The sequence below is a fragment of the Daphnia pulicaria genome, chromosome 3 (assembly GCF_021234035.1).
Source record: "Daphnia pulicaria isolate SC F1-1A chromosome 3, SC_F0-13Bv2, whole genome shotgun sequence".
Lineage (NCBI taxonomy): Eukaryota > Metazoa > Arthropoda > Branchiopoda > Diplostraca > Daphniidae > Daphnia > Daphnia pulicaria.
Window position 1 is genome coordinate 13,109,279 of NC_060915.1, and position 27,003 is coordinate 13,136,281.

The 27,003-nt window shown below is 41.1% G+C and overlaps 6 protein-coding genes and 1 long non-coding RNA gene across 13 annotated transcripts; 5 read left to right on the plus strand and 2 right to left on the minus strand.

Annotated features, from left to right (window-relative positions):
- Positions 1–5,577: 5,577 nt before the first annotated feature.
- LOC124328514 (probable Dol-P-Man:Man(7)GlcNAc(2)-PP-Dol alpha-1,6-mannosyltransferase) lies at positions 5,578–8,013 on the plus strand. 2 transcript variants are annotated; one of them, XM_046787316.1, is made up of 9 exons: positions 5,578–5,652; positions 5,846–5,987; positions 6,045–6,177; positions 6,237–6,410; positions 6,479–6,632; positions 6,697–6,841; positions 6,928–7,154; positions 7,208–7,453; positions 7,523–8,013. In XM_046787316.1, exons 2-9 carry the CDS (start codon positions 5,862–5,864, stop codon positions 7,935–7,937), a joined length of 1,620 nt encoding a protein of 539 aa, XP_046643272.1. In that variant the 5' UTR covers positions 5,578–5,652; positions 5,846–5,861; the 3' UTR covers positions 7,938–8,013. The 2 variants fall into 2 exon arrangements, with proteins under 2 accessions (XP_046643272.1, XP_046643273.1); XM_046787317.1 differs by having other exon boundaries at positions 5,647–5,668.
- Positions 8,014–11,240: 3,227 nt separating this feature from the next.
- Positions 11,241–13,960, plus strand: LOC124328556 (endoribonuclease CG2145-like). Of its 3 annotated transcripts, none has more exons than XM_046787398.1 (10): positions 11,241–11,442; positions 11,566–11,773; positions 11,835–12,149; positions 12,252–12,380; positions 12,465–12,667; positions 12,722–12,866; positions 12,935–13,134; positions 13,191–13,423; positions 13,496–13,767; positions 13,825–13,960. In XM_046787398.1, the coding sequence occupies exons 5-9, from the start codon at positions 12,583–12,585 to the stop codon at positions 13,727–13,729; spliced, it is 897 nt and encodes a 298-aa protein (XP_046643354.1). In that variant the 5' UTR covers positions 11,241–11,442; positions 11,566–11,773; positions 11,835–12,149; positions 12,252–12,380; positions 12,465–12,582; the 3' UTR covers positions 13,730–13,767; positions 13,825–13,960. The 3 variants fall into 3 exon arrangements, with proteins under 3 accessions (XP_046643354.1, XP_046643355.1, XP_046643353.1); XM_046787399.1 differs by having other exon boundaries at positions 13,830–13,960; XM_046787397.1 differs by having other exon boundaries at positions 11,247–11,442; positions 13,496–13,960.
- A 568-nt stretch (positions 13,961–14,528) lies between these two features.
- Positions 14,529–18,457, plus strand: LOC124328501 (endochitinase A-like). 3 transcript variants are annotated; one of them, XM_046787292.1, is made up of 7 exons: positions 14,529–15,157; positions 15,236–15,406; positions 15,501–15,921; positions 15,999–16,116; positions 16,250–17,097; positions 17,188–17,283; positions 17,351–18,457. In XM_046787292.1, the coding sequence occupies exons 2-7, from the start codon at positions 15,385–15,387 to the stop codon at positions 17,853–17,855; spliced, it is 2,010 nt and encodes a 669-aa protein (XP_046643248.1). In that variant the 5' UTR covers positions 14,529–15,157; positions 15,236–15,384; the 3' UTR covers positions 17,856–18,457. The 3 variants fall into 3 exon arrangements, with proteins under 3 accessions (XP_046643248.1, XP_046643250.1, XP_046643249.1); XM_046787294.1 differs by lacking the exon at positions 17,188–17,283 and having other exon boundaries at positions 14,636–15,157; XM_046787293.1 differs by lacking the exon at positions 17,188–17,283 and having other exon boundaries at positions 14,637–15,157; positions 17,348–18,457.
- A 168-nt stretch (positions 18,458–18,625) lies between these two features.
- On the plus strand, positions 18,626–21,811 carry LOC124328526 (protein pellino-like). 2 transcript variants are annotated; one of them, XM_046787343.1, is made up of 9 exons: positions 18,626–19,155; positions 19,467–19,541; positions 19,966–20,095; positions 20,182–20,283; positions 20,346–20,597; positions 20,667–20,855; positions 20,928–21,026; positions 21,095–21,420; positions 21,503–21,811. In XM_046787343.1, exons 1-9 carry the CDS (start codon positions 19,145–19,147, stop codon positions 21,627–21,629), a joined length of 1,311 nt encoding a protein of 436 aa, XP_046643299.1. In that variant the 5' UTR covers positions 18,626–19,144; the 3' UTR covers positions 21,630–21,811. The 2 variants fall into 2 exon arrangements, with proteins under 2 accessions (XP_046643299.1, XP_046643300.1); XM_046787344.1 differs by having other exon boundaries at positions 19,470–19,541.
- Positions 21,653–22,744, minus strand: LOC124328580 (ADP-ribosylation factor-like protein 2). Its single transcript, XM_046787433.1, has 5 exons — positions 22,589–22,744; positions 22,375–22,485; positions 22,138–22,300; positions 21,998–22,078; positions 21,653–21,931 (listed from the first exon to the last, which is right to left on the minus strand). The coding sequence occupies exons 1-5, from the start codon at positions 22,651–22,653 to the stop codon at positions 21,797–21,799; spliced, it is 555 nt and encodes a 184-aa protein (XP_046643389.1). The 5' UTR covers positions 22,654–22,744; the 3' UTR covers positions 21,653–21,796.
- A 202-nt stretch (positions 22,745–22,946) lies between these two features.
- LOC124329475 (lactosylceramide 4-alpha-galactosyltransferase-like) lies at positions 22,947–24,969 on the minus strand. Its single transcript, XM_046788534.1, has 4 exons — positions 24,727–24,969; positions 24,069–24,622; positions 23,359–23,999; positions 22,947–23,295 (listed from the first exon to the last, which is right to left on the minus strand). The coding sequence occupies exons 2-4, from the start codon at positions 24,207–24,209 to the stop codon at positions 22,947–22,949; spliced, it is 1,131 nt and encodes a 376-aa protein (XP_046644490.1). The 5' UTR covers positions 24,210–24,622; positions 24,727–24,969.
- Positions 24,970–25,423: 454 nt separating this feature from the next.
- LOC124328609 lies at positions 25,424–26,935 on the plus strand. Its single transcript, XR_006916355.1, has 3 exons — positions 25,424–25,521; positions 25,925–26,034; positions 26,481–26,935. It is a non-coding gene; the product is annotated as an uncharacterized LOC124328609 (long non-coding RNA).
- Positions 26,936–27,003: the final 68 nt, after the last annotated feature.

The window sequence follows — 27,003 nt, forward strand, 5'->3', positions numbered from 1 at the left end:
TTTTATTCGTGTTTTATCTAGATGCGGCTATCGTTTTAAGCAGGAAATTTGACAAGTAATTAACAAGACACATATTATAACTTTGAAGAAATGCGAAACATGAAAAAGGAAACGAAATTTACGATATTTCGATATTGTAGGAGTTATTAATTATTAAAATTTTAGGGCGGGGGAGACAAGCTTACACAACGAATCTTTATGCTCTTCGTTTGCCCATTTCACACGAATAAACATAGCAAATATTTATATTTTCGTGATCCTTGTTTCACGAAGAATGCTTCGATGCAAAGAAATGGATTTTGTAACGTGTTTTTTTATGCTTAATTTGTAAATGTCTACTGACCAATCCTCGACAAGCATGACGGCGGCCATTTTTTTAACGCGGGTTTTACAAAATTCTATGAAATTTAGGGCTGGCTTATCTTTTATTAACCTTTTGAATTAACTTATACATCAACCATTCATTTATATAAAGAAACATAAATATTTTTAATTAAATTTGATTGATTTAATTTGCTTAAACAGAATTTGACGTTATATAAATCAAAATTGATAATCGAATCCGTCTTGAAAGATTTGGCTTAATTAAACCCTAGATTTAAACGATTTAATACAAAACACATAAACTATCTATCCAAAAGGCACACTCTAATAGACAAGTCGACTCTTATAAACTAGTCGATAAGGATCGACTTTCCTCAGTAGAAAAAGTGACGGCTGTCGTCGCTAAGGATCGACGAGTAGTCTGCCACCATGTTACAGATATATGTTCTCATGAGACAAAGAACTTATGATACATTTTACTTTTAAATAACAAGTTATTGATGGTTACTGTTTCAAGTTACTAAACAATCAAATTATTAGTGATATATTTTACGTATGGGACCAGAGATAAGGAGATGCGACACATAGTAGGGAATGCCGCCATGACACTTTTCGGCGCGCCATCTAGCGGCTAATGCCCTCCCTTCATCATTAGCAGCCGAATTCCCAGCAATTCTGGCCCCGGCTGATTTGAAATTTCAAGGGAAACCCTCAAGGCCTCAACCCATTGGAGGACTTAATAGAGCAAGTGGCCAATCCCCCTCCAGCATACAAAATAAAGCCCTTCACCATAACAAATATTAACTACTGTTTTTTGCTCATAGATATTGATATTTTTGTAAGGTAATAATGATCAAGAAGGAAAATGTGTATGTTATGGGATTATGTTATGGGGGTCAATGGGAACGGTCCAACTCAAACCTTTTTCATCAAATCAAATTGAAAAGACTCAGAAGAAGGGAACAGTCCAACTAAATTTCTCATTCCAGTCCCTTTACAATTGTGAAGTCAGGCTGTTTAGGAGAATTTCAGTTGGACCGTTCCCTAATAATAATTTAACTTGTTGAAGTAAGGGAAACCTTAACTCAGAAGAAGGGAACGGTCCAACTAAATTCTTCATTCACAGTCCATGACTTCAATACTATAAAAGTACTGCGAATGAGAAATTTATTTGGACTGTTCCCTTATATTGAGTCACTTCAAACATATTCCTGATGCAAAGGATTGAAGTGGGACCGTTCCCAATGATACAGTCAATGTCTTCTTCAAAAAGAAGATATAATTACTTCAACAAGTTAAATTATTATTAGGGAACGGTCCAACTGAAATTCTCCTAAACAGTCTGACTTCACAATTGTAAAGGGACTGGAATGAGAAATTTTCAAATTTAGTTGGACCGTTCCCTTCTTCTGAGTCTTTTCAATTTGATTTGATGACAAAGGTTTGAGTTGGACCGTTCCCATTGATCAGCTATGAAACACACATTTTCCTCCTTCATCCTTATTACCTTACAAAAATATCAATATCTATGAACAAAAAACAGCAGTTAATATTTGTTATGGTTACAGGCTATATTTTTTATGCTGGAGGGGGATTGGCAACTTACTCTATTCAAGTCCTCCAATGAGTTGAGGGTTTCCCTTGAAATTTCAAAATCAGCCGGGGCCAGAATTGCTGGGAATTCGGCTGCTAATGATGAAGGGAGGGCATTAGCCGCTAGATGGCGCGCGGAAAAGTGTCATGGCCGCTTTAACACGGCAGTGTCGCATCTCCTTATCTCTGTATGGGACACTTTACTTTTAACACTGTATCATTAAGAGAAAACAAAAATGAGTTGTTATCAATGGCAACTGTTAGTCTGTTACTAGTGCGATTCCGTCACTCTGAGATGCACCCGTACGAATACAGTCAGGCATAACAATACGAAAATGCCAAGCATATGGTTCTGTTATTGATAAAACGTGAGTGAATTTGCTATATTTTGCGATTTTTTTTGTTTTTCACGGTTGAGCGCACTTGGGTACTGCCCCCAAGGCCCTGCCCGTGCTCCTTATTTGGTCCGTAGACCGAGGCGGAAGTTATTTCCTCTTGATAGTTATTTTGACATTCGTAGGCTACCACTTTCGCTGGCAGACAGCGATTCTGATACCTGGATGAAGTATTTCTTTGCCTGGCCAAACAGCAGCCAAAAATATCAACGATGGAACCCATAATCTCGTTACGGTTATCGAAATTATGGGAAGAAGAAACTGGCTGGAAATGATTTTGAAAATCAACCTCTCCGTATCAACCACCAACCCCCAGAAGAGAGATTGTAATATGATAATAAATGCGTGTATGATCACCGTTGATCGAATCACACATGTATTTTGATGTACGTAGATACTGAAACTGCAAAAAAATCAGCCACCGCCGTAAAGCACGCGTTCAAACACAACGTGACAATACTAATTAGTATTGGCTATAGTGTTACCACTTAGCCAAACCACTTAGCTTTTTAAATGATTTTTTTAAGGCTTTTAACAAATGGCGAAAGCAAAAAGGCCATTTCGATTTCTACAATTATTTTCGAAAAATGCGCTAAACGTATTTTTTGAATGATGGACTGCTGCTTGACCTCCAACAGATTTGGCAGCAGTGCCCTCAGGAAGTAGATTTTCGTTCGGTTTTTCACCGATTTTTCCCAATTTTCCCCGCGTGACATGATTTCATTTTGTTCATTCACATTGCCCCCCCCCCACCCCACCCTCGGTAGAAAAATCAACCCCTCCTTATTGTCCACCCACCCACCTTAACCAAATGGCTGCCGAAGAGGCAAAGAGAAGTTTGGCTTCACGCGGTTCAGTTAAAAAATATCAACACCGACAGGCTCCTGCCCCGAAATGTGCGTGAAAGACACAGGCTCCTCCCCCCAAAAGCTTGTTCCCGCCAATCTGAAAAACAGCATTGCCATTTTTATTCGAAATTTTATTCGAAATGGCTATCACCGCAAAAAATTCCTCCCTGCCCAAACTTGGGTGGTATGGCAATAAAGTAAATTTTAGCCCGTCCAGGGCCGGTCATCAGTGGGCCTAGTGTAAAGTAGGCATTTTATGCAAGTTCCCTTTCCCGTTCTGTTTCCCTTGCCCGTGACAGTCTTGCCCGTGAGCGATCGTACCCATCCCCTGTCACGCCGATATACACGATAAACGATGTTGGCGGGAGGCGGACATGTACCACCTTTTCTTTGAATCGTGAAGCCAGAGCCATAGCCATCACACCAACAGCAACTACTATGAAGCGACCTTTGCAAGAGTGCATTAGCCTCCGGCGGTAAATTTGCAGGGTAGAGGGGCTTCACGCTTAGTCTCTTGCGTTACATTTGCACGACAGAGGATATTCACGCATGGCCTCCGGCGGTAAATTTGTAGGGTAGAGCGGCCTAAAATAATTTAAATATTTTAAATATGTCCGTACAGGTTATAAAGCATCACAGACCGCACACATATGTTTTTTGGCGGAGCGGGTAACTGGCTTCGATAAGAAAGGATTTATTATCCCTTTATATAAGGTAAATTTGTAGGGTAGAGCGGCCTAGCCTCCGGCGGTAAATTTGTAGGATAGAGGTGGTGACGTATTGCCTCCGGCGGCGATAATACTCCAAATTAACAAATTACGACGCAAACGGCTACGTCTTAGGTCCAGAGATAAGACTGGGACCCTGATTTCCGCCAAAGCAAGAAATATTCAAATCAGCCTCCCCACCCCCCGGTAAAAAATAAACCCCTCCTTGTCCACTCACCCAATAAAATAAACCCTTCCCACCCATTTTCAAACTTTCAAAAATTCCCGCCAATAGAAGTTTTTCGGCCTCAAGAGAAGAAAAGCAAAAGAAAAACTCTGAGTTTGATTTTCAAACTCATCCAGCTATAACGGTATTATACCCAATAGCCCCTTCGAAAAAAATGCGCTCAATATGGGAGATGGGTATTGCTTTATTGCTACCCCAAAAAATTAAAATTTTGGAAATTACATCCATTACAGATACAGTTAAAAGATCAACCCCAAACTTGTGGCGTGGTATGGCAATAAACTCAAATTGCAGCAACTGTGGAAAATTATTCCACACTTTGCTGCGACTTGACTCGCCGACAACAACCAAAAGTTTTTTAGTTTTTTTTAAATGAATTTATATTTAAATTCAACCAGCCTACCCTGTTGAGAGCACCGGTGATGTGGCAATCAAACTCAAATGGCATCAACTGCGGAAAATTATTTCCGCACTTGCTGCGACTTGACGCGCCCACACCACCGACTACTCTGAATCGTTGGCCCGTTTGACAAGTCAATATTACCCACACACGCATGGCGTGAATCAACTGCAATACGATAACTAGACCTCCTCATCTAGTAACAGACCCAGCACCTTTGGACGAAATTGGAGTGACTATTGTTGTTGCTGCTGTTTAGAGTAGGAACGTGGGTTTTCTTTAGGTTCTTGTTTCACCATCGATGTTGGGAATCAGCTGAAATCTGAAACTCGTTCACCAGTTCAAGACCTCCTTCTTCACATTTTAAGGCCCAATTCAGAGAATAGTTAAACGCTGTATTGAGAGAAAACAAACGATAGCCTACTGATTTTTACCGCTCTTTTTGGCCAACTCTTTGGCTCTCCAAAATGAACTAAAGAGTTGGCTTAATAGGAGTTCAAGGACATATCTTTTTCAATACTGATTTCAAATGTGATCACGGGATACTATAAATACCTTCTTCATTTTTCACCGCTCTCTTTTTTTCTATTTGAAACGTTTTGGCCGGTTTTGGCGTACGTGTCATATGACATATATAATAACGGTAACACAAATAAATAAAATGTACAAAAATAAAAACCATTTTAAAACTTTTTATTTTATTAAAAAAGTATTATAGTCGGGATTAAAAAAAGTGATATAACATCTCGAGAGAATGGTCATTTGGCATATTATTAAAAATAGGTGGAAGCAAATGAAAAGGAAATATAATGAAACGAATTCATTTGGGTGTGTCAAGTGTCGTTTTGAAATTGCGTCACACATTGAGAGCTGAGAGGGGCCGGAGGGGGTTGAAATTCATTTTTTCATCTTTTTGAGTATCTGGGAGGAACTTTTAATTTGAAAAAGAAGGAAAGAAATAAAAGATAAATTGGAAAATCAAATTAAATTAAAACAAAATCAACAAAAGTAATTCAGTTTGGCACACTCGTCTTCTTTATCTATGGTCTGGTGACGTTGGATTTGCATATATTTCTATGGCAACCGCGATTCATTGTGCAGACGAATTAATCTGTTATCAAAGTTAATGGCGTTAATGGTAATACATTTAAACGGTGATTTTCAAAGATTATTTTGTTTGTAACTGTGTGAACAATAACCTTTAACTTTTGTGTTATATAACATCATTAATTCCAATAACATTTGTCCTTCCAAAAAATGAGGCTAGCATGAGGATGCTCTATTTATACACCTCGACTAAAGAACTGCGAATATTTTGAATGGTTCTGCAGGACGCGAAGTGAAAAAATGGATTGGCTTCTGATTCTTTGCTCTCTAGTCCACATATTCCTATGTCCATTCACCAAAGTTGAAGAGAGTTTCAATCTTCAAGCTATACATGACATACTTTACCATCGGACAGACATTCAAGAGGTAAATTTTACTTTCATTTCAGCTTCAGAAATGTAATAACTTTTGGTATTTCACTAGTATGACCACTTGGAATTTCCTGGAGTGGTCCCACGCACTTTCCTTGGCCCAATAGCTGTTTCGTTTGTGTCTGCTCCATTTGTGGCCTTGTTCCGTGCCTTGGAAATTCCCAAAGATGCTTCCTTGTATTTAGGTAATACCCTTTGAATCCTTTTTGGTTTTAATCATCTCGTAACCCAATCAATTTCTTAGTGAGATGTGCTTTGGGGGCTATTGTTCTATGGCCACTCATTAAATTGAGAAAGAGGATCCAAGAAATGTTGGGCCAGGGAACATCTAACTGGTTTGTTTTTATTACCGTTTCCCAGTTCCACTTTCTTTTCTACCTCAGCCGGCCCCTTCCTAACACTATGGCTCTCCCTCTTGGTAAAGTTTTGTTTTACTTGAGGAGAACTATTGAACACTCTTTTACCAGTGGCTTTTACCATTTGCAGTGCTGCTTGCTTATTACTACTGGCTTGGCCAGCAGCACGGGAAGTTTATCGCTTGTTCAGCGGCTGCTATTCTCATCTTCCGCGGCGAATTGGCCATCCTTCTTGGCTTGATATTGCTGGGTGAATTATTGACCCGGCGTCTGTCTTTAGTCAAGTATGTAACACGATTTTATTGTTTAATTAATGAACAACTAATAGATTGAAATTCTTTCCACTAGAACTGTGATTTTTGCCGTGCCTTCTGGACTCATCTGGCTGAGTCTAACTGTTTTGGTTGACTCTTTCTATTGGCAACGACTTTTGTGGCCTGAAGGAGAAGTTCTGTGGTTCAATGTCGTTTTGAACAAGAGCGGCGATTGGGGTGTATCCTTTTTGAAATCAAGAAAAATATTATCTAATCAAAATATTGTTTAAATGGTATATCAACCTTAACTTGAACTCGTAACTAGACTTCTCCGTTTCTTTGGTACTTCTACTCGGCCATCCCGCGAGCTATGGGCACGTCGCTGGCCCTGGTACCTGTGGGCATGTTTTTGGAACGAAGAGTTTTGCCTTTGACGCTACCACCGCTGTTCTTTGTCCTAGCCTATTCGTTCCTGCCTCACAAGGAGCTGCGATTCATCGTCTATGCTCTACCGCTGCTCAACGTCGCAGCTGCGGCCGCCTGCAGCCGATTGTAAGAGCCAATCCATATTTTAACTATTACCAAACTAATTGTCTAAATTGTAGGTGGGAGAACCGGACGAAGGGCAAATGGCGAACGTTACTGGCACTAGTGGCTATCGGTCATTTGGTGGCCAACTTGGTGTTGACTAGTTTCCTTTTGATGGTCTCGCGTGCTAATTATCCTGGCGGAGAAGCCCTTTCCCTACTTCACAAAATGGAAAGCTACGAATCCAACGTGACTGTCCACATTGATGTGCTGGCTGCCCAAACAGGCATTTCTCGTTTCGGACAACTTCACGATAATTGGATGTAAATAATTTTATATTTGAAGCCAATTACTGTTATTTGATAGTTGCTAATGTTTTAAATTTCAAAAAGGTACGACAAGACGGAGAATCTCAAAGCCGGAAGTCCGGAATTGAGGATGTTTAATTATTTGATTGCAGAAGCGAAAAGTAAACACGCCTACAATTTACGACCCTACTCGGACACGCATGATATCGTAGCCCATATCGAAGGATTCTCTCACATCCGTTCTAGCTACAACCATTTCCCGCCTATTCGAATCAAAACCAAACCTTGCCTCTTTATTCTCAAAAACAAATACCCACCAGAAGAACCAGACTTTTCATTTACTTTGAGAAAACATCCAGTAGATATTCTTGAGGAACAAGCTACACCACCCGCAGCAGATGTTGAAGTACCAGATCTTGAATTGACTCACCACTCTGAAACTGAAGGATTGCTACCTGATAACTCTACTGAAATCCCTGTTTCGATTCAGAATGTGTAAGATTGAATTATCTGATACTTGGGTGTGTTTTACTGTTTTGTATCTATCTAGTCAGATTACAGCTGCACAAACTGCTCACAGTCTTTTTTTTTATTTTTCAGCAAACTTTGCCTATATACAGTCTAATCAACACAAACTTTCATGATGTTATGTTTAGGCTTTCTTGGGGAAAGCAAAGTCGTAGTAGAACTTCAGTGTCATTCCCATACCAACAGTAATCAGCGCAGAGCTCAAATAAAACCCCACACGGTCAGCTGAGGTCTTTTCATGGACCATGTTTCCATCAGCCATCTAAAATAAAATAAATTGTTTTACTAACATAAATTGCTTGTTGAAATCCTCTGTTAAATTTAACTGCACTGAAACAAGATCTGGAGTACCCAAAAGTAGTTTCAAATTCTAAATTTTGCTAAGAACTGTTACTTTCATAGGGCTTGAGTTCTTTGTATCTAAAACAACAGCATTTGTCAATAAAATACCTGAAAGAATTCTTGTTTGGCTCTGATTTTGGCCAGTTCTGGTGTCATTTTTGCCGAACTCATTTGGCGAGTACCAGCCAGGCGCGAAACAGTTGCAAGACGCTGAAATAAGGAAAACAACAAACTTAAGTAACGAGTAGGTTTAATTTAACACACTAAATCAGCTATTTACCTGAACAGCATTCATGATTGTAGTTTTTCAATATCGACGTGCGAGAAATGTAGACTGTAATGGCGACTGGAGCTTATCGACTAATGCGACGTTGAGTTTCAGCGGTGAAAAAACAAACTAAAGTTGGTGTGAACGATAAGCTTGAATATCGATTATTATATCGGCCGCGCCAATTTTATAAGATCTTCAGACAAAATCCGCATTCGTTGCATTTCTGTTTTTAATGGATTTTCTTTCTAATTCGAGTCGGATTTGAAAAGTGTGTCGCGGATATAAAATGTAAATGTAAGTGGACAGGAGAGATTTACAGAACAATTTCAAAAGTAATAAATAAAGCTAAAAATAAGATTACATACCACCGTGTTGAATCAATTTTTAAAAGTAATTTCAAATAATCGGACGTGGGCCAAGTTTTCCAAGTAGGATCTTTTGTTTGTAACGCCGCTAGGTTCTCTAGTAGTAGATCTATCCCGCTATCCGTCCTCCTGTCAGTGTGGCAGGATTCTTCGTGGAACACGGACGACCAAAAGTGTAATAAAACCTCATCTCAAACCTCATATAAAACTTGTGAGTATTATTATTGTACCTCTAACGTTTAGCGTCTGATAATAAAGTTATAAGAAGGTTGTTCAGTCGATTGAAATAAACGGTTATGTGAGATGTGTGTTTATAAATGAATCGATTGAACAATCTCTTTTGTGTGTTCCTAAAAGTAATAATAAAAGAAAAGACGAAAATTTTGTTTTGAAATTTTTGTTTTTATTTATTGATATCAAACGTATTCCATTTAATTTAAGACGAATAAGAAATTTTGACATTTCAATATGTTGTTCAGCTCCGGTGTTTATCCTTTCCACTAGCCCTCCAGATCGTCTTTAATCTTCTGATACAACACCAAGCTGCCATAATCCGCTTGTCCGACAAGTGCCATCCGGATTTCATCACCAAGTCCCGTGCTAGTTACCGTAGTGTCAGATGAAACGGTGCTGCCCGACTCTGTGGGGGTCCCTGCTGACTGCGGGTCTTTGAATTTCGTTTCATCAGACTCCGTGTTGCTCTCGTTGCCGTCAGGTTTGAACGTTTGTGTCGTTGCATCCGATTTCTGTATTTCCACGGCCGGTTGTTGTTGAGGCTCTTTGTGTGCCGCTCCTTCCAGATGAACCATGCTGACGCAGGCCAGCAATTGTCTCTGTCGTGAGGACGGGGTGATTGGATCACAATTTTCTCCGGGTTCAGCGATGAAAAGCGTCGTCAGGAAGCAGATGAGTTCTTCAATCGATTGTTCAGTGTTGACTCCGGTCCCGAGACGATGGACCAGCGCATCGGCACAATCTGTGATCCAACCGTCCGGCACTCCTGGAATTTCTCTCTTGAAAATGGCGGCCATCAGTTTGAGGTTGTTCAATTTCTTGAGTTTCGAATCGCCATTTATTTCGTCGTCACTGGGAAGCGGCCGGTTGAATTCCTCGACGGCGAGTTGGAACAAGAGACGGGCGATGTTTTGTGTCCAGCCTTTCTGGTTGCCGCTCCTCAGTCGCTTCAACAGTTTGGCGTAAAGGTGAGAAATGCTTCCGTTTTCTAAAGCTCTGCTGAAAATGATATCGACAAATTCTTGTTCCACTTCCGATCGACGGGATTGGTGGTTAAACATCAGGACCTCGATGATGTCACTAGCCACCTTCTCGATTGACTCTGGCGTATTCTTCAACTTGCTCAGGTAGTCGTCGATTAATTCGATTTTAAAATAAGAGACGCAAAGAGGTGCCATTTCATCCCACTTGCGTCCCTTGAATAAATCTCTCAGAGGTAACGCAGTCATCTGTTCAAATTCTGATTCCATTAGACTGACATTATGTCGATCTTCCAGCTTGCGAGTCGGTTGTAGTACTGGTAATCCTCGCAGTTTCAGCTCCGATTTGCATGGAGATTTTCTCAAGTTGCGTAGAGTGCGAACGCACCAACTGGCCAAGAGACCCGCAATAAAAGCGACAGAGACGAGAGAAATAATCATGTTGGTGGTGAAAGACATGGTTGTTGAATTCATGTTTTGATCTCTGAAATTCAGTTAATTTTTTAGAAAACTTTGGTACCCTATAAGTAACCTTTGGTGGCCAACAGTCGACTGGCAACTCCATTTTTCCTAGTTTGAGTGGCGCCATAATTAAAATTTAATTCATTTCAGGTTGCAAATTATGTTAATCGAATGTCAAATATTTTTTCGAATATTTATCAATTAAAATATTGGCAAATGGTTTAATATCACATGTGTAAATTTTGATTCGAAAATTGCAACATCTCAATCCGACTGAACGTGAAGACCGCGAAATAATCGTGCAATTATTTAACCCTCAGTGTCAACGTCAGTGTGTGGAATAAAGATTGTCCTCGTGGAACACCGACAACGAGAAAACGTAAACATAATAAAACCTCGATTAACATCTCATTATTAATTTTCCGAATCTCATATAATACTTGTGAGTTTGTAAGTTAAAGCTTGATCTTTTAACTCATTTGATTAAGATGGATGTTGTGTGAATCTTTGGAAATGTTTAGGCTTCAGTTGGCTAGCTATTGTGCTTGCAAACAGCTAGCTGAAACAGTATATTACCATGTTATTATTGTTACCAGTATATATTATTGTATATTATGCAGTGTAATTGGCACCCAAGAAGTTGGCAACACAACAAACTTTGTCATCACCCTGGCTCATGCATGGCTGCTGCTGCTGCCTGGCTGAATCGCAAATTCACATAAATCTGACTTAAAATGAAATTGTTGGAGGTTTTAGTTGTACGAAAAGGCATTAGGAATTCTGCCCAGTTTGTTGTGCCTCAAGATGTCTTTACGATAACCAGTAAAACTGCCTATTTCCTGATCTTTTCATTACATTATTGTGAAGCTTGTAGTACATAAAATGTAGATATAAGAGAACTATTCCTTATTGTGATTTGTGACAAATTCTAAATTAAAAAAACAGTATCGATCCTGACGAACAAAGAAACGACGACATTCAACGACGAAATACGAGTTTCCAAATTCCTGTTTGCTGCCTGCATATCAATCACACGTCGTGCAGTGAATGGTTTTCAATCGTCAAGTAAAAGTTGACTTTAGAAAGTCAAAATCGTCGTCTACAAACTTGTTTCCATCGACTCCATGTCCTTACTAAGACAAAACCACATTTGGTAAATTGCCATTTTAAATTAATTCAATTCATGGTATATTTATTTGTCTCTTTTGTTTTAGATTCAACAATTAGCCGAGGAGAATTGATATGGCTGATCATATATCTACACGGACTGGCTGGGCCAGGGGTCTGATAGCAATTGGATGAAAATGTTGCATTTTGTAGTTAACAATTAACTTGCTTTGTAGTACGATGGGCAAGAACTAAAAAACGGAAATCAATTGCTATACAGCCAGTTGGTTGTTGGACGATATTAATGCATCTATTCAACTTTCAAAGTAACGGTATTTCGGTACGGAATTGGAGTTGTACAACATGGACAACTCGTCTCAAATGTCGATGCGCAGTTTCCCTGTCAACAGTCTCAATCAAAAGTAAGTTTATTATGTCTCCCTAAATTTTCAATTAGATTTTCTCCATCGTAAGAAAATTTCATAATCTTGGACTGATCTTAAAATTTTAAATATTCAATGCAGCGATCGTCATCTGTCGTCATCCGTGCGTGTTCTATTTATTAACGAAAGAATTGACGCATAGAAATAATAATGGCCGCAACATCTGCACGGCACATCTGTTAATAACACCGCATCCGCATGAATACATAGGTACACAACACACAGATTCGTACTGCACAGGTGAGGTCAAGTGATGCCGCAACTAATGTATTCTCAATTGCGTGTCACATTTAGAAATTCGAGCGATGGAAATGCTTACACACCCAGCTGCAGTCATTGTACGAAACTGCCATAAATAAAGGTAGAAGCTCAAGGTTCGTTTCAAAAAGATCCACAAGCTGTCCAGTTCGCCATGAAGTGCATTGCTGTGATGGCCGTTTGCGTTGCTGTGATCGCCGTTTGCTTCATCAGCGCCCTCCATGTTAAAGCCAATGCAGGTAGAAATAAGACAATTCTGTCGTTATAGATTGATTTATCATTTTGTTATTTAGTTGAAAGGGCCACTGTAACTGATGCCGAGCTTCAGGCTCTTTCCCAACAGCTTCACATTGATGACGTCAACGCTGTCCAGGGGATCGTTTTGAACGTGCAATCCACCACGACATCTGGAAGCACCACCGACAAAGCCCCATTGCCGTCAGTCGATCCTATTAGACCCTTAATGATTATATAGGCTATTGATTTTTCTAAATATTTTGATGTAGGTTGTTTTCGAGTGTCCCGGCTGGTGCATTTTCCGGGCCAACAGTAAGCAAACTGCTTGCTCTTTTCGACAACTACGACGAGAACTGCAAAGTGACTGAGGTCATCACAGCTGAAGAACAGACTGAAAACGATGCCTTCCTCGATGCCATTTTGGGCACTAGCGTAATGCAACAAGCCCACCAGTTTCTCGTCTCTAAAGGTTAGTCCGTCAAATAAATAAAATACCTGTGTAATAATAATTTCATCTTAAATCAGGCTTGGCTGACTCCAGTGTGGCTGTTTTCAAGGAATACCTGCGTCAGATTTGGCTCGGCCAATACAACCGCGGAGGCGGGTATCAAAGTTCATCCGGATTTGAACACATTTTCCTCGGCGAAAAAGACAACACGACCATCCAGGGCTATCACAGCTGGTTCAAATATTACCGGGACGAGCAAGCAGGAAAGATCAACTACCTGGGCTATTTGCGTAACATTAATCTGGGAGTGGTACGTCTATACATTTATTAGTCTACACACCCTTTTTTATTGTTTTAATGTTTTATTTCTTGGATATGTCAGAGCTCCGTCATTGGTCTGCCTATGAGTTGGAATGGCCTTTACAAGTCAATCAGTTCCATCTCTATATCTGGCAGCCCCGAAATCGAATTGGCGTTGGCCACCGTCTGTTTCCTGGCCAGGCCCAACGCCAAGTGTCCCCTGTACGGTGCCAATGCAACACCTTACGCCTACCAGACTTATACTCTCACTTACAACAGCAAAACTTATATCGGTAGCGCTTACCCCACCTATTAGTCTTCTAACGTAAGAGGCCCTGCAATAGTCTTACATAGGTGATTTAAATGTTTAATATTTGCTGCTTTCCTGGACAAATGAATATTTTCATTTAGTACAGTAACTAAATTGAAAGCCTGCAATTTACCACACAGACCACTGAATCTTAAATTGTCACCGTATAGTGCAAATCGACATAATTAACAACTTATTACAGAGAAATAAAGTGCTTTATTTGCATGGCCTGTTCAATCAAGTTCTCCTTGTTCATTTTATAATTTTAATTTTTCAATTCTGCAGTATCAATTGCTAAATTAATTTATATTGACACGACCCATCTAGAAGCCCATTAATTTATACTTTGATCGGCATCTCAAGAAGAAAACAATTGCGTAATGGAATTTGGTTATCGAAAAAGTCAAATGCGCATCTATAGATTGTCATAACTCCAAAATGCCACGTGCCATCTAACCGTGTCGTCGCCGTTTTATCCGACATCCTTGCCCAAAGCAGTTGTTTATTTGAGGAATGTGAAAAATTCAGTTTTCATTGACGTTCTTATTTCAGGTCATGGAACATAAAGATTACAGCAACTGGTTATGTTTACTATTACCAAAATTTCAAAGAATGAAATATGCCGGTTGAAGGACAACCGACTAGTTTTAGAAGCCTGGACAATTTATGCCAAATATGTAAGTCATACATAGTTTTGAAATCCTTGTTATTATATGCATATTGGTTATACCTATAAATTATTCATCACAACTTTGTTCTTTCAGCAGGTATTTGGGAAGGGCAGCCTACATGTGATATTGATTGCATTCATTTGAGATGGCGAATTATTATACTTGCCGTTAAAGTTTTAAATTAACATTTTAAATTCAGCTGATTATTTGGTTTTATTTTTCCTTGAAAAAAAACCCGACAAGCAAAATATATAAAAAGGGTCTCGTCCTCTATAGTTTTAGATTATAGTCGGTGGAAATGCTATTAAGGAGATAACCGTTTTAATGATTCAAAAGAAGTTTCATAATATCCGTCTTTTCAGCAGACCCCTTTAATAGGAAAAAGGACGGAGCGGCCATGAAATTTCCCAGCAGCAGTTTGAGCTGGTGGTGGGCCATCACCTGACTTTTTTGGGTCTCTCAACACAACCTGCTGCAGAGATAAAATTTGATCAGACGTTTTCGCCGAGAGAACGTGCGCGTTAAAAAAGGCGTTGTTCATTCTTGTTTGGATTGATTGTCACGTGATTTAGATTCTAACCAATCGTCGTCCACCTGTTTTCACAGTGTACACACAACGTTGCCCCGGGCAACCTCTGGCTCGACCGTTTTTAACTACAGATACACTTGCCTATTTGTTTATCAGCCACTCTGCACCGAGCGAGGCTGCTTCGTTTTCGACGTTTCTCGGCCGTGTTGTGTCGTTTTTCTCATCGGTTTTCAGGTAAATCTCTGTATTCAATCTCCATAATGACGATGCAATCGTTTCACTGACGATTGCAATCTGATTTCACCTGTTTAGTCGATTTTTCGTCGACATGTGTGAAGTTGAGGGCCACTTGTTCTTATGGTGAACCTCATCACCAGTCTCGGCTCTCCCCCGGGCACTGGGTGAAGGTCTCACCGCCGTGAAAGTGTCCCTGCTCTTTTCATCACACACACACAGCAGCCATGTACAAACTATTCAACAGAGGTAACGTAATCTCTCTCTCATTACTCCACTTTCTCAGATTTCTCAAATCTAATTACCATGTTCATTGCGTCTTCTTTTTTCACGAAACAAGCAGCTGTGGAAACACCCAAGACCACCACTCTTCCTCCTCCCCCGCCCAAGACTGCCGTAGTCAATGCAGTGGAGGAAGAGCCACCTGCTCAGCTGATCCTGCTACCTTGCCCGATATGTTTCAGAACTTTCAAAGTCGAATCTCTGGAGCGGCACAAAAATGTCTGCCAGAAGGTGGCCACCAAGAAGCGCAAGGTGTTTGATTCCGCCAAGCAGAGGCTGGAAGATCTGCCAGATGTGCCCAAAGTCAGTCTGTCGTCACCCCAGCAGCAGCCAAAGGTCCCGTCATCACCTCTTCTGGTCAGAAGGTCTCTCCTCGATTCAAACAAAAAAGTCCCTCCATGGAAGGAGAAACACCTCAGTTTGATTAAAACGGTCCGCCAAGCTAGAGGAGCCGACTCCAATCGCTGCCCTTGCTGCGAGAGGTATATACTATATTTTCGATGATAATTCTGGTCCGGGTTGGCATTGACAAATAAATGTCGTCTTCTCGTGTGTCCAGGAATTTCGGCGATAAGGCATTCGATAGGCATGTGGAGTGGTGCAGGGAGCAGCAGTCACGGATCCCCAAGTCTCCGACAAACACAGAAGCCAAAGAGCGATGGGAAGCGCGTACCAAAGTGAGTCGGTGGGGTCTTTCTTTGCCAACAAGAGGCCGGACGTGACATGCATAATGATGCTACCTGCTGGCCTTGTCTTGTTTGTTTTTAAAACCTTTCTTCTAATTTTATTTTTACTTTTTTAAAATTCCAGTACCAAGCCCCGCTACTGCGTCGTTCCATTCGTTCCAAGTACTCACCGACCAGGAGTTTGTTTAGCACGTCGGGCAGCCCAGCCCCGTCGGTCGATGGCCGGCTCACCGTGCCCGACTGCGCTCAGAGTTTGAGCGGCAGCCGGGCGTCGTTGGACTCGCGAGCTTCATCAACTTATTCATACCAGCCAACCAGCACGTTCAGTCGCAGCTACAACAGCAATTACAACAACAACAACAATAACAACAACAGCAGCAGTAGCAGTCAGAAGAAAAACTTGTACAATAGCAGCACGTTGGGTCGGACGGGCGGAAGCGCTTTTTTGCGCCAGTCCAACGACCGTCGCTCACTTCGAGTGACTCCGCCGTCTCCGCCGCCCATTCGACGCGTCGTCGAACCGCCACCGCCGCCACCCGTCCGGCGTGTCACCGAACCGCCGGTGGCCGTCACTTTGACGCCCCTCAACAACAACCGGACGTCAGCGCTGAGGGCTAGTCTCCGAATGAAGAATCCTTTCACGTCCATGGCCAGTTCTTTCCAGTCCAACCATCCGCCCAACAAACCAATTCAGCGACAACCGACCCTCGTTGCTCCGGCCTCACTGCCGGCCTCTTCGTCATCAGCTGCAGCCAGTACCAATAAACGTCCGACCGTTTTGCAGTTGTTTACGTCAGCGTTCAGCCGCCCCAGTCCAGTAGCCCCGGCCAAGAATCGTGGCAACACGACGTCGACGCTATCCATCGGTCAATTGGGTCAAGGAAGAAGGGTGGAGCCGGAAGGAGTCGAGTCTAAACTCATGACAGGCAGCTGCTACAATTATCCAGCGCCCAGTAAAATCAAACCCAGCAGGTTAGTAATTTAATTATTTCCCTTCACGTTACTAACATAAGCCTCACCCTCTGTTTTTCTAATCTTATCTCTTCAACTAAAACCACAAAGATCAACTCCTAATCTTGGGAAACGTTTGGTGATTGGAACTTGTCTTCTCCCTAACAAAATCCGTCCTCTAACTTATACAAAACAAACAGGCAGAAGGTTAATATTTGCATGTTAGGCCTTTCATCTTTATTCCCTCTAAATGATTTCCCCTTTTAATCAGCAGGTTCGGGAGTGACAATTACAACCCGTATTTGTCTGCCGAGCGCCAGATGGCCGAACTGTTTGACGACCGCCCGAAACGAGACTCTTTAATGAAAGATCATCCGAGCGATAGTGCCGTCACGACTCCGACCACCCCTACTGCCAATAATAGCACAGCCCAGGCAGACGAGACGGCCAGTATGGAGCAGCTGGAACTCGATTTGAAGAGTATCCTATCGGAAATCAGTCAGCTGGGCCAGACGAGCAACAATGAACGAGAGACCAGCTGGCAAAATAAGAAATCGGCTGCTGCTGCCGCTGCTACTGGTCCGTCCACTATGACGCCGCCCGTCCGTCTATCAACGACACCCAGAGTGGCCACTGCTGTGACGACAGTGGAACAACCCAAGGAAGAGGAACCGCCGAAACCGGTCCCGAAATTCTGTCATTCATGCGGCGCTTCTTATCCGGAACGCCACACCGTCAAATTTTGCTGCCAATGCGGCGCCCGTCGCCTTTACGTTTGAAAAGCGAAAGGAAAAAAGGCGATGAAATCGTGAAGAAAAATATGTATAACAACTCTGGAAAAAAACGTGTTGCTTAACCCCAGATTATTTGTACTAAATCTGATTCAGGTTGGTGAAGGGGCAACCAAAGGAAACCCATTTATTTTTATCTTAGATTTTTCTGTTGTCAATGTATTATTTGTATTGATTTTTATTAGCCTTTCGGTGCCATTATTTCCGTCCAACAACAATAGCAGCAAAATGCTTTTTATTTTTTTTTTCAAATGATAACCGACCAAATCCAACGAGTTAGTAAAAAATTTCGTTCGTCGGCGTCTAATAACCAAAAGTGAATTAATTAAAAAAACGAATTGATGACAATTTTGTGTGCACAACTACCAAATGACCAATCTAAAACAAATTAATGCCGCCGTTAGATGGCAGACTTACGGCCTTGATAAAAACTCGTGCGTGTCAATTAAATTCGTGTGTGCGTGACTCTGTGTGTGTGCGTATTATAACGGACCAATTATTTTTGATCGTCTTTTTCATCCGTCCTTATATAATTTTCCCTTTCTGTCTTTAATCATTTATGCAAGAAATCAACTTTTTTCTGTTGGAAATTTTCCAAGGATTTTTTTGTTTTTTGTTTGTTGGGAACTTGCACATGACACACAGGATGGCTAGGCGCATTGCGCCATTTCGCTACTTTATTTTACAACATCGCGCGCGTCACTTTGGCGTTTCCTGCCGTCTAGTCGTTTCCTCCCTTTTTTTCGTGGATCAGTTTCCGGTGTACGAGTCCTAACGTCGTAATATTTGTCACACCGAGTCGATAATATCAACAGAGAGAGAAAAAAGGGCGTTTGCTGTGTGTATGCCATTAGCTGATGAAAATGCGACAATGCTCATAGAAAGTCATTTTTCCAAATCAACTTTTTTGCCATTGGAGGATCATTTGAATAGATCGCAGTTGTTGTTGGGGCGTTTTCACTATCATCATCCCCAAGGTTGGTTGGTTGGTAACCGTCACTCTGCGATTGCGTCGTCACACGAAATTGAGTCCAAAACAAATTTTGAATGGAATGCGCCGTCAGTAGTCCAAAGTAGTTGATAAAATGACCGCTAGGTGGCCTACGGCTGATTGGAATAGCCCAAAGCTTCTCCTCCTCCTCTCATGTACGGACTCGTCTAACCACGCAGCAGCAGCAGCGTAAAAAGCAGCAGACTCTCTTGTGTCTTGTGTGTTGTTTAATTCACATTGTGTTATTCATCTGCCAAGTGTAAATTGACCATCAGGGTTTTCATCAATGCCATCAGAGTGAGTTTCTTGATTCATCTTTTCAATGCGACTTGCTCATCTCTGTGTACACCTTTCACTAGAAAAGTGAAATGTTTGGGTCGTATTTTCACTGCTCTCCCGCAAGGTTTTTTCTTTTTCCAACACGCTCTTCGACCCTTTGTTTGGTTCCCTTACGTGTACACTGACCCTTTTCGTGTGTCTCTCATCTCATTAAATGTGTTGCTCATGATTTTGTCTCTTTGTTGTTGAATGTGTTGATAACGTTGGAGTATGTGTCAGCTGATTTCATTTCATCACATTTTTTTCTCTTGTCTTTTTCATGTTGACAGCAGTCGTGGCAGCAGCAGTGGAGGAAGCCAGGTGGGAAGCAATGGCAAGATTCATGGATACCTCATCGTTCTTGGGTGAGTTTCGCCCAGCACAAACTCTCTGGTTTGACAGTTGAAACACAGCTGACAGATAGTGCTTTTTTTTATTATTATTCTTCAAAAATTCCTTGGCAATCAGTTCAGTGTTGACTCTCGTGTGGGTAGCGCTTCGTTACTCGTATCAGGGCATGCCCGGACCTGTCCGTGTGTTGCCTGGACATTCCCAACCCGCCGAGGGGATCAGAAAGGGGGAGAGAAACAAGGCAGGGCAGGATGAGTGGGGGGGAAGTTGTTGCAATCAGATACGTATAGCGCTGCTAGCTGCCTTTATACTGCCTCCTTAAATATTTTTGAATATATGGTGTCGTATTCTCGGCCACCTTTTTATTGTCATGTTCTTTATTTTTCCCCATTTTGATTTGATGGAATTTTAATCCCTTTTGAAATTTTCTTAATGCAGGAACAATGGCAGTTTACCCTCGGGCGACAAGGGTCGCAAGCGTTCCAAATACGGCGTGATGCAGCGGCCGAAACCCAACGGAGTCCAGCCATCCAACCAATACCGCGTCCAAACACCTCAAACCCATCCCGTAAATATCCCAAACTGCGTCATTTCGAGAGAAAGAGAGAGGGTGTGTTTTTCTTTTTTCTCTATGTCATGTGATATATCTTCCAGGCTGTAACGGATGTGAATCAGCACACGATTTTCTACACTTTGCCCCGGCACCAGGCCGTCATCGTCGAGTACACTTCCGATCCTACAAAGGACATGTATCAGGTAGTCCTCTACTTCCGTTATCTCCTTTCCAGGATTTATTTTATTTTGTTTAAACTATTCAGATTGGCAGATCTTCAGAGGAACCCATCGACTTTGTGGTTGCCGATACTGTGCCGGGGAATTTAAACAAGTCGTCGGTGAATCGGACGTCTTCCTGCCCAAGCAATGGTGGTCAAGTCATGGCAGTTGGCAGAGTGGCACAGAGCACCATCAGTCGCTTCGCTTGTCGTCTTCTAGTCGAAAGAGACAGTCTACCTGCCAGAGCTTATGTCTACGCTGCTGGATTCGATTCGTCTCGCAACATTTTTCTAGGCGTAAGGAATAACAATTAAAAACCCCACAATTGTTTTTAGGATAATATTGACGTTCTTTTTGTTTGACAGGAAAAGGCGACCAAATGGGAGACGGACAAAGGCATCGATGGCCTCACGACAAATGGAGTCTTGCTGCTGCAACCCAAAGGAGAATTTGAAGGTGGGGCCTCTTTGCCTGGACAATGGGTCGAAGTCTCAGTCGGAGGAGCCTTGTACCATTTAAGAGATTCCAGATCTGCTCCGCAAAAGAAATCACAGGTTCGTTTTCACCTGCTCCTATTTTTACTATCCAATTTTTCATCCATTGATTTTTTTCTAAAATTTGGTTAGGTGGAGAATGAATTGAATTTGCTGGTGGATGGATCATTAATCGATTTGTGTGGCGCCACTCTGCTGTGGAGGAGTGCCGAAGGCCTTGCCAAAGGACCGGTACTATTGCTTTTCAATAAATCATTAACAGTTTATTTGATGTGTTTGCATTGGTTTGTGTATTGCAGACGGCTAGACATTTGGAAAAGATGGTTGACGAGTTGAATGCAGGCAAACCGCAGTGTCCAGTCGGTTTGAACACGCTGGTGTTGCCGAGAAAGTCGACTTTACCACCACCCGATCAGACTCCGTACGTTTATTTGAAATGTGGGCACGTTCAGGGCCAGCATCACTGGGGGAAAGAAGGAGAAGATCGAACATGCCCCATCTGCCTTAAAGTTGGCCCTGTCTCACAACTCAGCATGGGTCTCGAACCAGCCTTTTGGGTGGATCGCGAACCACCCACGTACGCGTTCAATCCCTGCGGTCATATGGCTTCCGAGAAAACAGTCAAGTATGCAATCGCTTTTTAATTTGCACACTCGGCCTTTTTTGTATTGATCCGACTCTTATATTATTATCAAACACAATTATAGATACTGGGGAGCTATTCCTATTCCTCACGGTACTAACGGATTCATTGGCAAATGCCCGTTTTGCGCCACACCGCTGGAGGATCGAGGCTTCGCAAAATTAATATTCCAGGACCATTTAGATAGTTAATTAAAATAATTGAATGAATGCCGTTTTGTTTTGTTGCCTTTTTTTTCCACGGTCTGTCTAATTCTTTTCATCGATTGTACATTATAAAATTAAGACGGCCACAATTTCTTATAACCTCCCAGCCCGTACTGACTTTTAGAGAGAACGAGAGAGAGAGAGAATACACATTACTCTAATGTAAATATCCTGGCTCCGATATCTTCGACTAGCCAATCGATTCCTGACAATAAATTGTCTCCGTTCATGGCGCTGCAGCCGACGATACGCCAGTGATGAGTTTCAATGCTGTCGAGATTCAGTGCCTATTGACATTACAACGTGATTAATTTAACTGTAGTGACGTGAATGGATGGCAGTGGACAATATACCTCTTTGATTTCATCAGCTGTCATTGACCCTGGGAGATCTTGCTTGTTGGCAAAAACAAGCAATGTTGCACCTGCCAATCTCTTTTAAAAGGTAGGAATGTAAAAATGTTTTTTAAAAATACCAATAAGTAAGGAACTACCTCTTCTTGTAGTAAGGAATGTAATTCTTTTGTGCAATCTTCCATCCTCCTTCTGTCAATGCTGTCGACAACCCAAACTAGGCCATCTGTGCTTTCAAAGTAGTTTCGCCAGTAGGACCTCAACGATTTTTGCCCTCCAACGTCCCATATATTGAGCTGGTAACTTTTAAAAATAGAAGCATGTTGTTAATTACAGTAGTCTAAAAAGTAAGAATAATGAATAAGGTCAATTGGCACTTTTGGTGTTCCAGGGTCTTGATGTTGAATCCGAGAGTTGGTGAAATCGTATGGACATCTTCTCCATTGAATTTTTTTAATATTGTGGTTTTGCCAGCATTGTCAAGGCCCCTGAAACACAGTTATAAATTGTACAAGTTAGCAATCAAACTCTGAAAGAGGTTAATTTTTTAAGAGTTATTTTGAATAGAAAACGATTGAAGGAAAAACTGACAGCATAAGTAGACGCATTTCTTTCTCTTTCTGTTTCAATTTTTTTAGTATGGTCAATAAGACCATTCTGGTTACTGAGGCAAGTAGCAATTTATTTGATTTCACTTGGTTTGACTTGTTTGTTGTTGACAGTTTGTTTGCAAGGGGCAGGACTTGAACAAATAAGACCCGCCCTTTTTTCAAGTTTAAACAGCGCCATCTGTTGGCTAAAAATTGTATCGTGTCATCTCGACAAACGACCGGAAGAAAAATACAGGACAGGTCACTGTTTGACGTTTAAGAAAGTCGATTGAAAATTCCGTCCAAAACTAGGTGTATATTTGCAAAGAGATGTAGTAAATTTACAAGTCATTTATTTTTTAAAACTCTTCAGGTGCGACTTCGAAGATGAGAGGACAAGAAGAACGCGCCATCTGCGCGTAATACTGATTGGAATTCTTGTTGACTAACCAATGAGAGCTCATGCTGTTCCAAACGTGAGCCCCGACAACAGACTCGTCCCAGTTCACCTTATCCACTGGTCTGTCGCCACGTTTGTAAAAGTAATCTCTCCATCGATGATAGTGCACTGGGTAAAATGACTTTGGCGCTAAAATCCGGAACCCTTGGCATCGCTCCGGAGTCATCCAGCTAATGTAGTAAACTTGACACAAATTTTGTAGGATCCGCGTTACCAAATCGGGCCCATTGTGAGACCAAACATACCACCTGTATTATCAAGAATTCTATTGAAAATGAGATCACTAAAGGTTTTATTAAATTATTTAGTACTTGTAATCAGCTGCAAATTTTTCGACAGCAGTTCGAATGATTGGATGTTGATGGTCGACGTGAATGACACTCGATCCGAGTTTGTCACCGTCTTCGGCCACCACAAAATTGCGGTACGGCGTCACGGGTCGGAGTTGGATCACGTCTAAATCGAAATAGTATCCGCCGTACTTGGACAGGGTTAGAAATCGTAGAGCATCGCTAAGATGAGCCACGGCGTACCATCCGCGGTTCCACTCTGTGCAGAAATACCAACGCTCCAGCGGAGTGGCGACCATGTAGTCGCCCAAATTGATGCTGGTGATTTGCACGTTGGGGTAGTTGAGCCTCAGCGTTTTCATCGTCACTGAATTTAGATCTAAATGCTGGCCCGTCATGAGGAGGTGAACGGTCAAGTTGGGATTGTGAAAGGCCAGCGATTCGACCACGCAAGCCTGGCGGAAGTTGAGAAAAGTGGCGCCGGAAGTTTCGTGAAAAAACGCCTTGTCCTGAGTAACATTTAAATGTTTGTATTCCTGCAAAGCAGGATATGGGCACGGCCATAGGCAATCTGGTCGTCCGCACATGTCGGAACCACTGGTGTTGCCCGCCAGACAACATCTGGATCTTCCAGCTCTACGAACGTTCACTCGAGGATCCATCTTGCGTGTGATTCAAATGCGTTAATTTACAGAAATAATTGAAGATATAAAAACACTTTTGATAATTACCTGGTGCAGAAAGATTTCTGACGTGAGGTAATTATAAACTATCAAGAAAAGAACCGAAAATGAAAACATTCCATAGTAGAAACGGCGACGTGTGACCGAACGGCAAATACGGGAACGGTTATTCGAAAATTTTAGATCCATTCTTCTGGCGATTGGCCTTCAAAATGGTAAGTAGATGCAGCACTTTGACACAGCCGCATTGCCACCAAAATTTGATGGTGATTTCTTTAAAATCTGATGAAATAAAATCGTAGTTTGGCCGAGGCTTTGCACCCGCACGTCCCTCAGCACCGACGAATGTTTTCTTGTGATCTTTGGCTTTCAGAATGAAGTCGGACGGTAGTGCCAGAAATAAAATAATTGAGCAGTCGTTATCAGCAGACAGCCAGATTTTTAACTGTGACTAATCTGGATAACAACTGATAAACGACTACGGTGGGTTGGGTCCGCATCGAATGGCTGCTCAAGTATACGTCAATAAAAACCTACGTACTATCAAATATCAATGTTGACGAAGCTGCCTTTCAAGTGTCAATTGTCACACGGCGATACTCCTGTTTTTAATTATAGTTCATTTTAGTATAGTGTATCTATAAAATTCAATTGCATTATATTATATTAGCCAGAACTAAAATGAGGAAGGGGTGATTGCATTTACCTTGCCTTATGGGGAAGAGGAAAGCCGACTCAGGAAATAGGGGGGACCCATAAAAGACGTAAAATATTTCTGTGTAAAACCAGTTTGAAGCACAACCTTTCCGTGTAACGTTGAAGGGGTCCTGACTCGTTCATTACATTTCCTCGACTGACTGATGCATAACATGACTAAATTGATTTTTCTTTCTTTCGTCATTGTTTATTCAAGAAATGGGCGGGGAGTTAAACCCAACCTGGCGGCCTTCCTTAATTATTCATCGGAAGTATGGGGGGGGGGGACAATGTCCGAAACGGGCACAGCTGTGGAAGGACACACCTGAGATCGAATAACCGTTATTGACAAACAAGCCGACAGGAAACAGCCGATCGCAATAACGCACTCACAGAAACGAGAAATGTACACACACACCAAGTCTAAATAGTCCCTCCAGAGAGGAAGTCTCGTTTTGTGTTTACTTAACCGCTTTGAAAGTTCTTCAATTGCACTACACGTCGAGTAGTTGTAGTAAAAAATGCTGGACTTATTTTTCATTATTAAGACATTTGCTGTGTCATTAGGGTAAAAATACTTTGCTTAGCTTTGTATTGTTGCAAAACCAACCCGTATTTAAACTGGAGAAATTTCAACATTTTTTGCCGCTTTATTATTTACAAAACGCCATCTAGAAGAATAATTGTGTACTGCTTCATGGGTTTTTGTTTTATCATTCGTCGTCTGCTTCGTTCTCGCATGGCTGTCTCCGAAGCGTGCTGGTTGTTCGTAATCTCCGAATGACGAATGTCTTTTCAATTCTAAGTATCTTTCTGACTATATTTCTAATTGTTTCAATGTGATTGAACTAGCACACAGTTATTGGTTTAAAAATTCCATGTGTAGAGTCAAGTTTATTTTTGAATACCGCAATGGTGGGTGTGACAACACCTCTTTTAGAACTTTCCTTCATTTTGCTTGGTTTCATTTTGAAACATGGCCTGTTTTGAAAATCTGCTTTGACACATTTACATTCCAGTTTTGTAGTGTAACTAAAACTTTCGCAAACTCATGCAAAATTAGGTATCACATTTTCAAAGAATGTAACACAGTTTTCTTTTTATGATTCAGAATGTAATTTTTGCTAACTAGTTCTATCCATTTATCATTAGATGTTATGATTGACAAACAAGCTGTGTGTAATAATTGTTTCTTTTCATATATCTAGACTACCTGACTGAAAGAAGTTTGAATCTTTTGTTGGATTGGTGGAGTACATGTGGTGAATCCAGAACAGAAAATGAAGATTGCCTTGATGGGGATTCACACCATTTATAGGTGTGAATATTTTATAGGCTTATTCCTTGAATATGTCTTTTGTTGAATCTTGAACTAGAGTAGAAGAAGGAAAACTGCCATGCTTGATTGTTTTGGTTTAAATTCCAGTCTCTCGTTGTGGGGCATAAAGTGCAAACCCTATTATTGGGGAACAATCGTCGCTTGACAAGACATAGTTTTGATTAAAGTTTAAAACTTCCTTGTCTTTACCTTTCTCCAACTTTGTTTCATTTTTAAAATCTTCTTTGACACATTAGCTTTCCAGTTTCCGCAATAAAATTTGTTGGGCTATTATATTTTAAAAGAACATGGTGCAAGCGTGCAACACAATTTCCTTTTAATAATTTGAAATGTAATTCTCATTAGTACCTATTTTTATCACTGTGATAATGTGGTTAAATATGAACATGCCAGGAATAATTTCTTTTTTCTTTTCTTGTTTCTAGATTCCCTGATTGAAAGAAGTTTCGAATATTTGTGTTGGAGTTGTGGAGTACCTGTGGTGATTCCAGAACAGAAAATGGAAAATGAGATTGCCTTAATCACCATACAAACCCCATGTCACTGACAATGTCTATTTTTTTAGCAAAATTTCTTAATACTTGTTATGTTGACTCTTTTATTTATTAAGTATTTGAACTAGAGAGGAAGAGGAAAACTGCCATGCATGATAGTCTTACTTTAAATTTCATTCTCTTGGTGGGGGGAAGGACAACCTATTTTCGGATTTTATTCTTTTACATCATTTACGTGAGTTTTTGTAAGAACTGCAATCTTTCTGTATACCGAATTTTAATCAATCATAATCGAAAGACTCGGGGGAAGGAGGTGATAAAGCGGATGGATGCTTTAAAATTAGTTCGGTTTTAATCTTAGAGAATGAAAATAAATAAAATTGTAAGTATGCAAAGTAGAATTGTTTTATTTGTCCCAACTCCACCCACAATTCCACCAATTTTCAACATATAT

What these genes read in the sequence shown, in the direction of transcription:
- LOC124328526 (XM_046787343.1), top strand. An exon ending in CTACAAAGGACATGTATCAG is followed by an intron (nt 20,284 to 20,345) that starts GTAGTCCTCTAC and finishes TAAACTATTCAG; the next exon opens with ATTGGCAGATCTTCAGAGGA. An exon ending in CTCCGCAAAAGAAATCACAG is followed by an intron (nt 20,856 to 20,927) that starts GTTCGTTTTCAC and finishes AAATTTGGTTAG; the next exon opens with GTGGAGAATGAATTGAATTT.
- LOC124328580 (XM_046787433.1), bottom strand. Translation starts at nt 22,653, where the DNA reads ATGGTCTTATTGACCATACTAAAAAAATTGAAACAGAAAGAGAAAGAA. An exon ending in GAAATGCGTCTACTTATGCT is followed by an intron (nt 22,486 to 22,588) that starts GTCAGTTTTTCC and finishes ACTGTGTTTCAG; the next exon opens with GGGCCTTGACAATGCTGGCA. An exon ending in ATTCCTTACTACAAGAAGAG is followed by an intron (nt 22,079 to 22,137) that starts GTAGTTCCTTAC and finishes ACCTTTTAAAAG; the next exon opens with AGATTGGCAGGTGCAACATT.
- LOC124328501 (XM_046787292.1), top strand. Translation starts at nt 15,385, where the DNA reads ATGTACAAACTATTCAACAGAG. An exon ending in GTACAAACTATTCAACAGAG is followed by an intron (nt 15,407 to 15,500) that starts GTAACGTAATCT and finishes CGAAACAAGCAG; the next exon opens with CTGTGGAAACACCCAAGACC. An exon ending in GATGGGAAGCGCGTACCAAA is followed by an intron (nt 16,117 to 16,249) that starts GTGAGTCGGTGG and finishes TTAAAATTCCAG; the next exon opens with TACCAAGCCCCGCTACTGCG.
- LOC124328556 (XM_046787398.1), top strand. Translation starts at nt 12,583, where the DNA reads ATGAAGTGCATTGCTGTGATGGCCGTTTGCGTTGCTGTGATCGCCGTT. An exon ending in CCATGTTAAAGCCAATGCAG is followed by an intron (nt 12,668 to 12,721) that starts GTAGAAATAAGA and finishes TTTGTTATTTAG; the next exon opens with TTGAAAGGGCCACTGTAACT. An exon ending in GTAACATTAATCTGGGAGTG is followed by an intron (nt 13,424 to 13,495) that starts GTACGTCTATAC and finishes TGGATATGTCAG; the next exon opens with AGCTCCGTCATTGGTCTGCC.
- LOC124328514 (XM_046787316.1), top strand. Translation starts at nt 5,862, where the DNA reads ATGGATTGGCTTCTGATTCTTTGCTCTCTAGTCCACATATTCCTATGT. An exon ending in CACTATGGCTCTCCCTCTTG is followed by an intron (nt 6,411 to 6,478) that starts GTAAAGTTTTGT and finishes TACCATTTGCAG; the next exon opens with TGCTGCTTGCTTATTACTAC. An exon ending in GCGGCCGCCTGCAGCCGATT is followed by an intron (nt 7,155 to 7,207) that starts GTAAGAGCCAAT and finishes TCTAAATTGTAG; the next exon opens with GTGGGAGAACCGGACGAAGG.
- LOC124329475 (XM_046788534.1), bottom strand. Translation starts at nt 24,209, where the DNA reads ATGGATCTAAAATTTTCGAATAACCGTTCCCGTATTTGCCGTTCGGTC. An exon ending in CAGAAATCTTTCTGCACCAG is followed by an intron (nt 24,000 to 24,068) that starts GTAATTATCAAA and finishes ATCACACGCAAG; the next exon opens with ATGGATCCTCGAGTGAACGT. An exon ending in AAATTTGCAGCTGATTACAA is followed by an intron (nt 23,296 to 23,358) that starts GTACTAAATAAT and finishes TTGATAATACAG; the next exon opens with GTGGTATGTTTGGTCTCACA.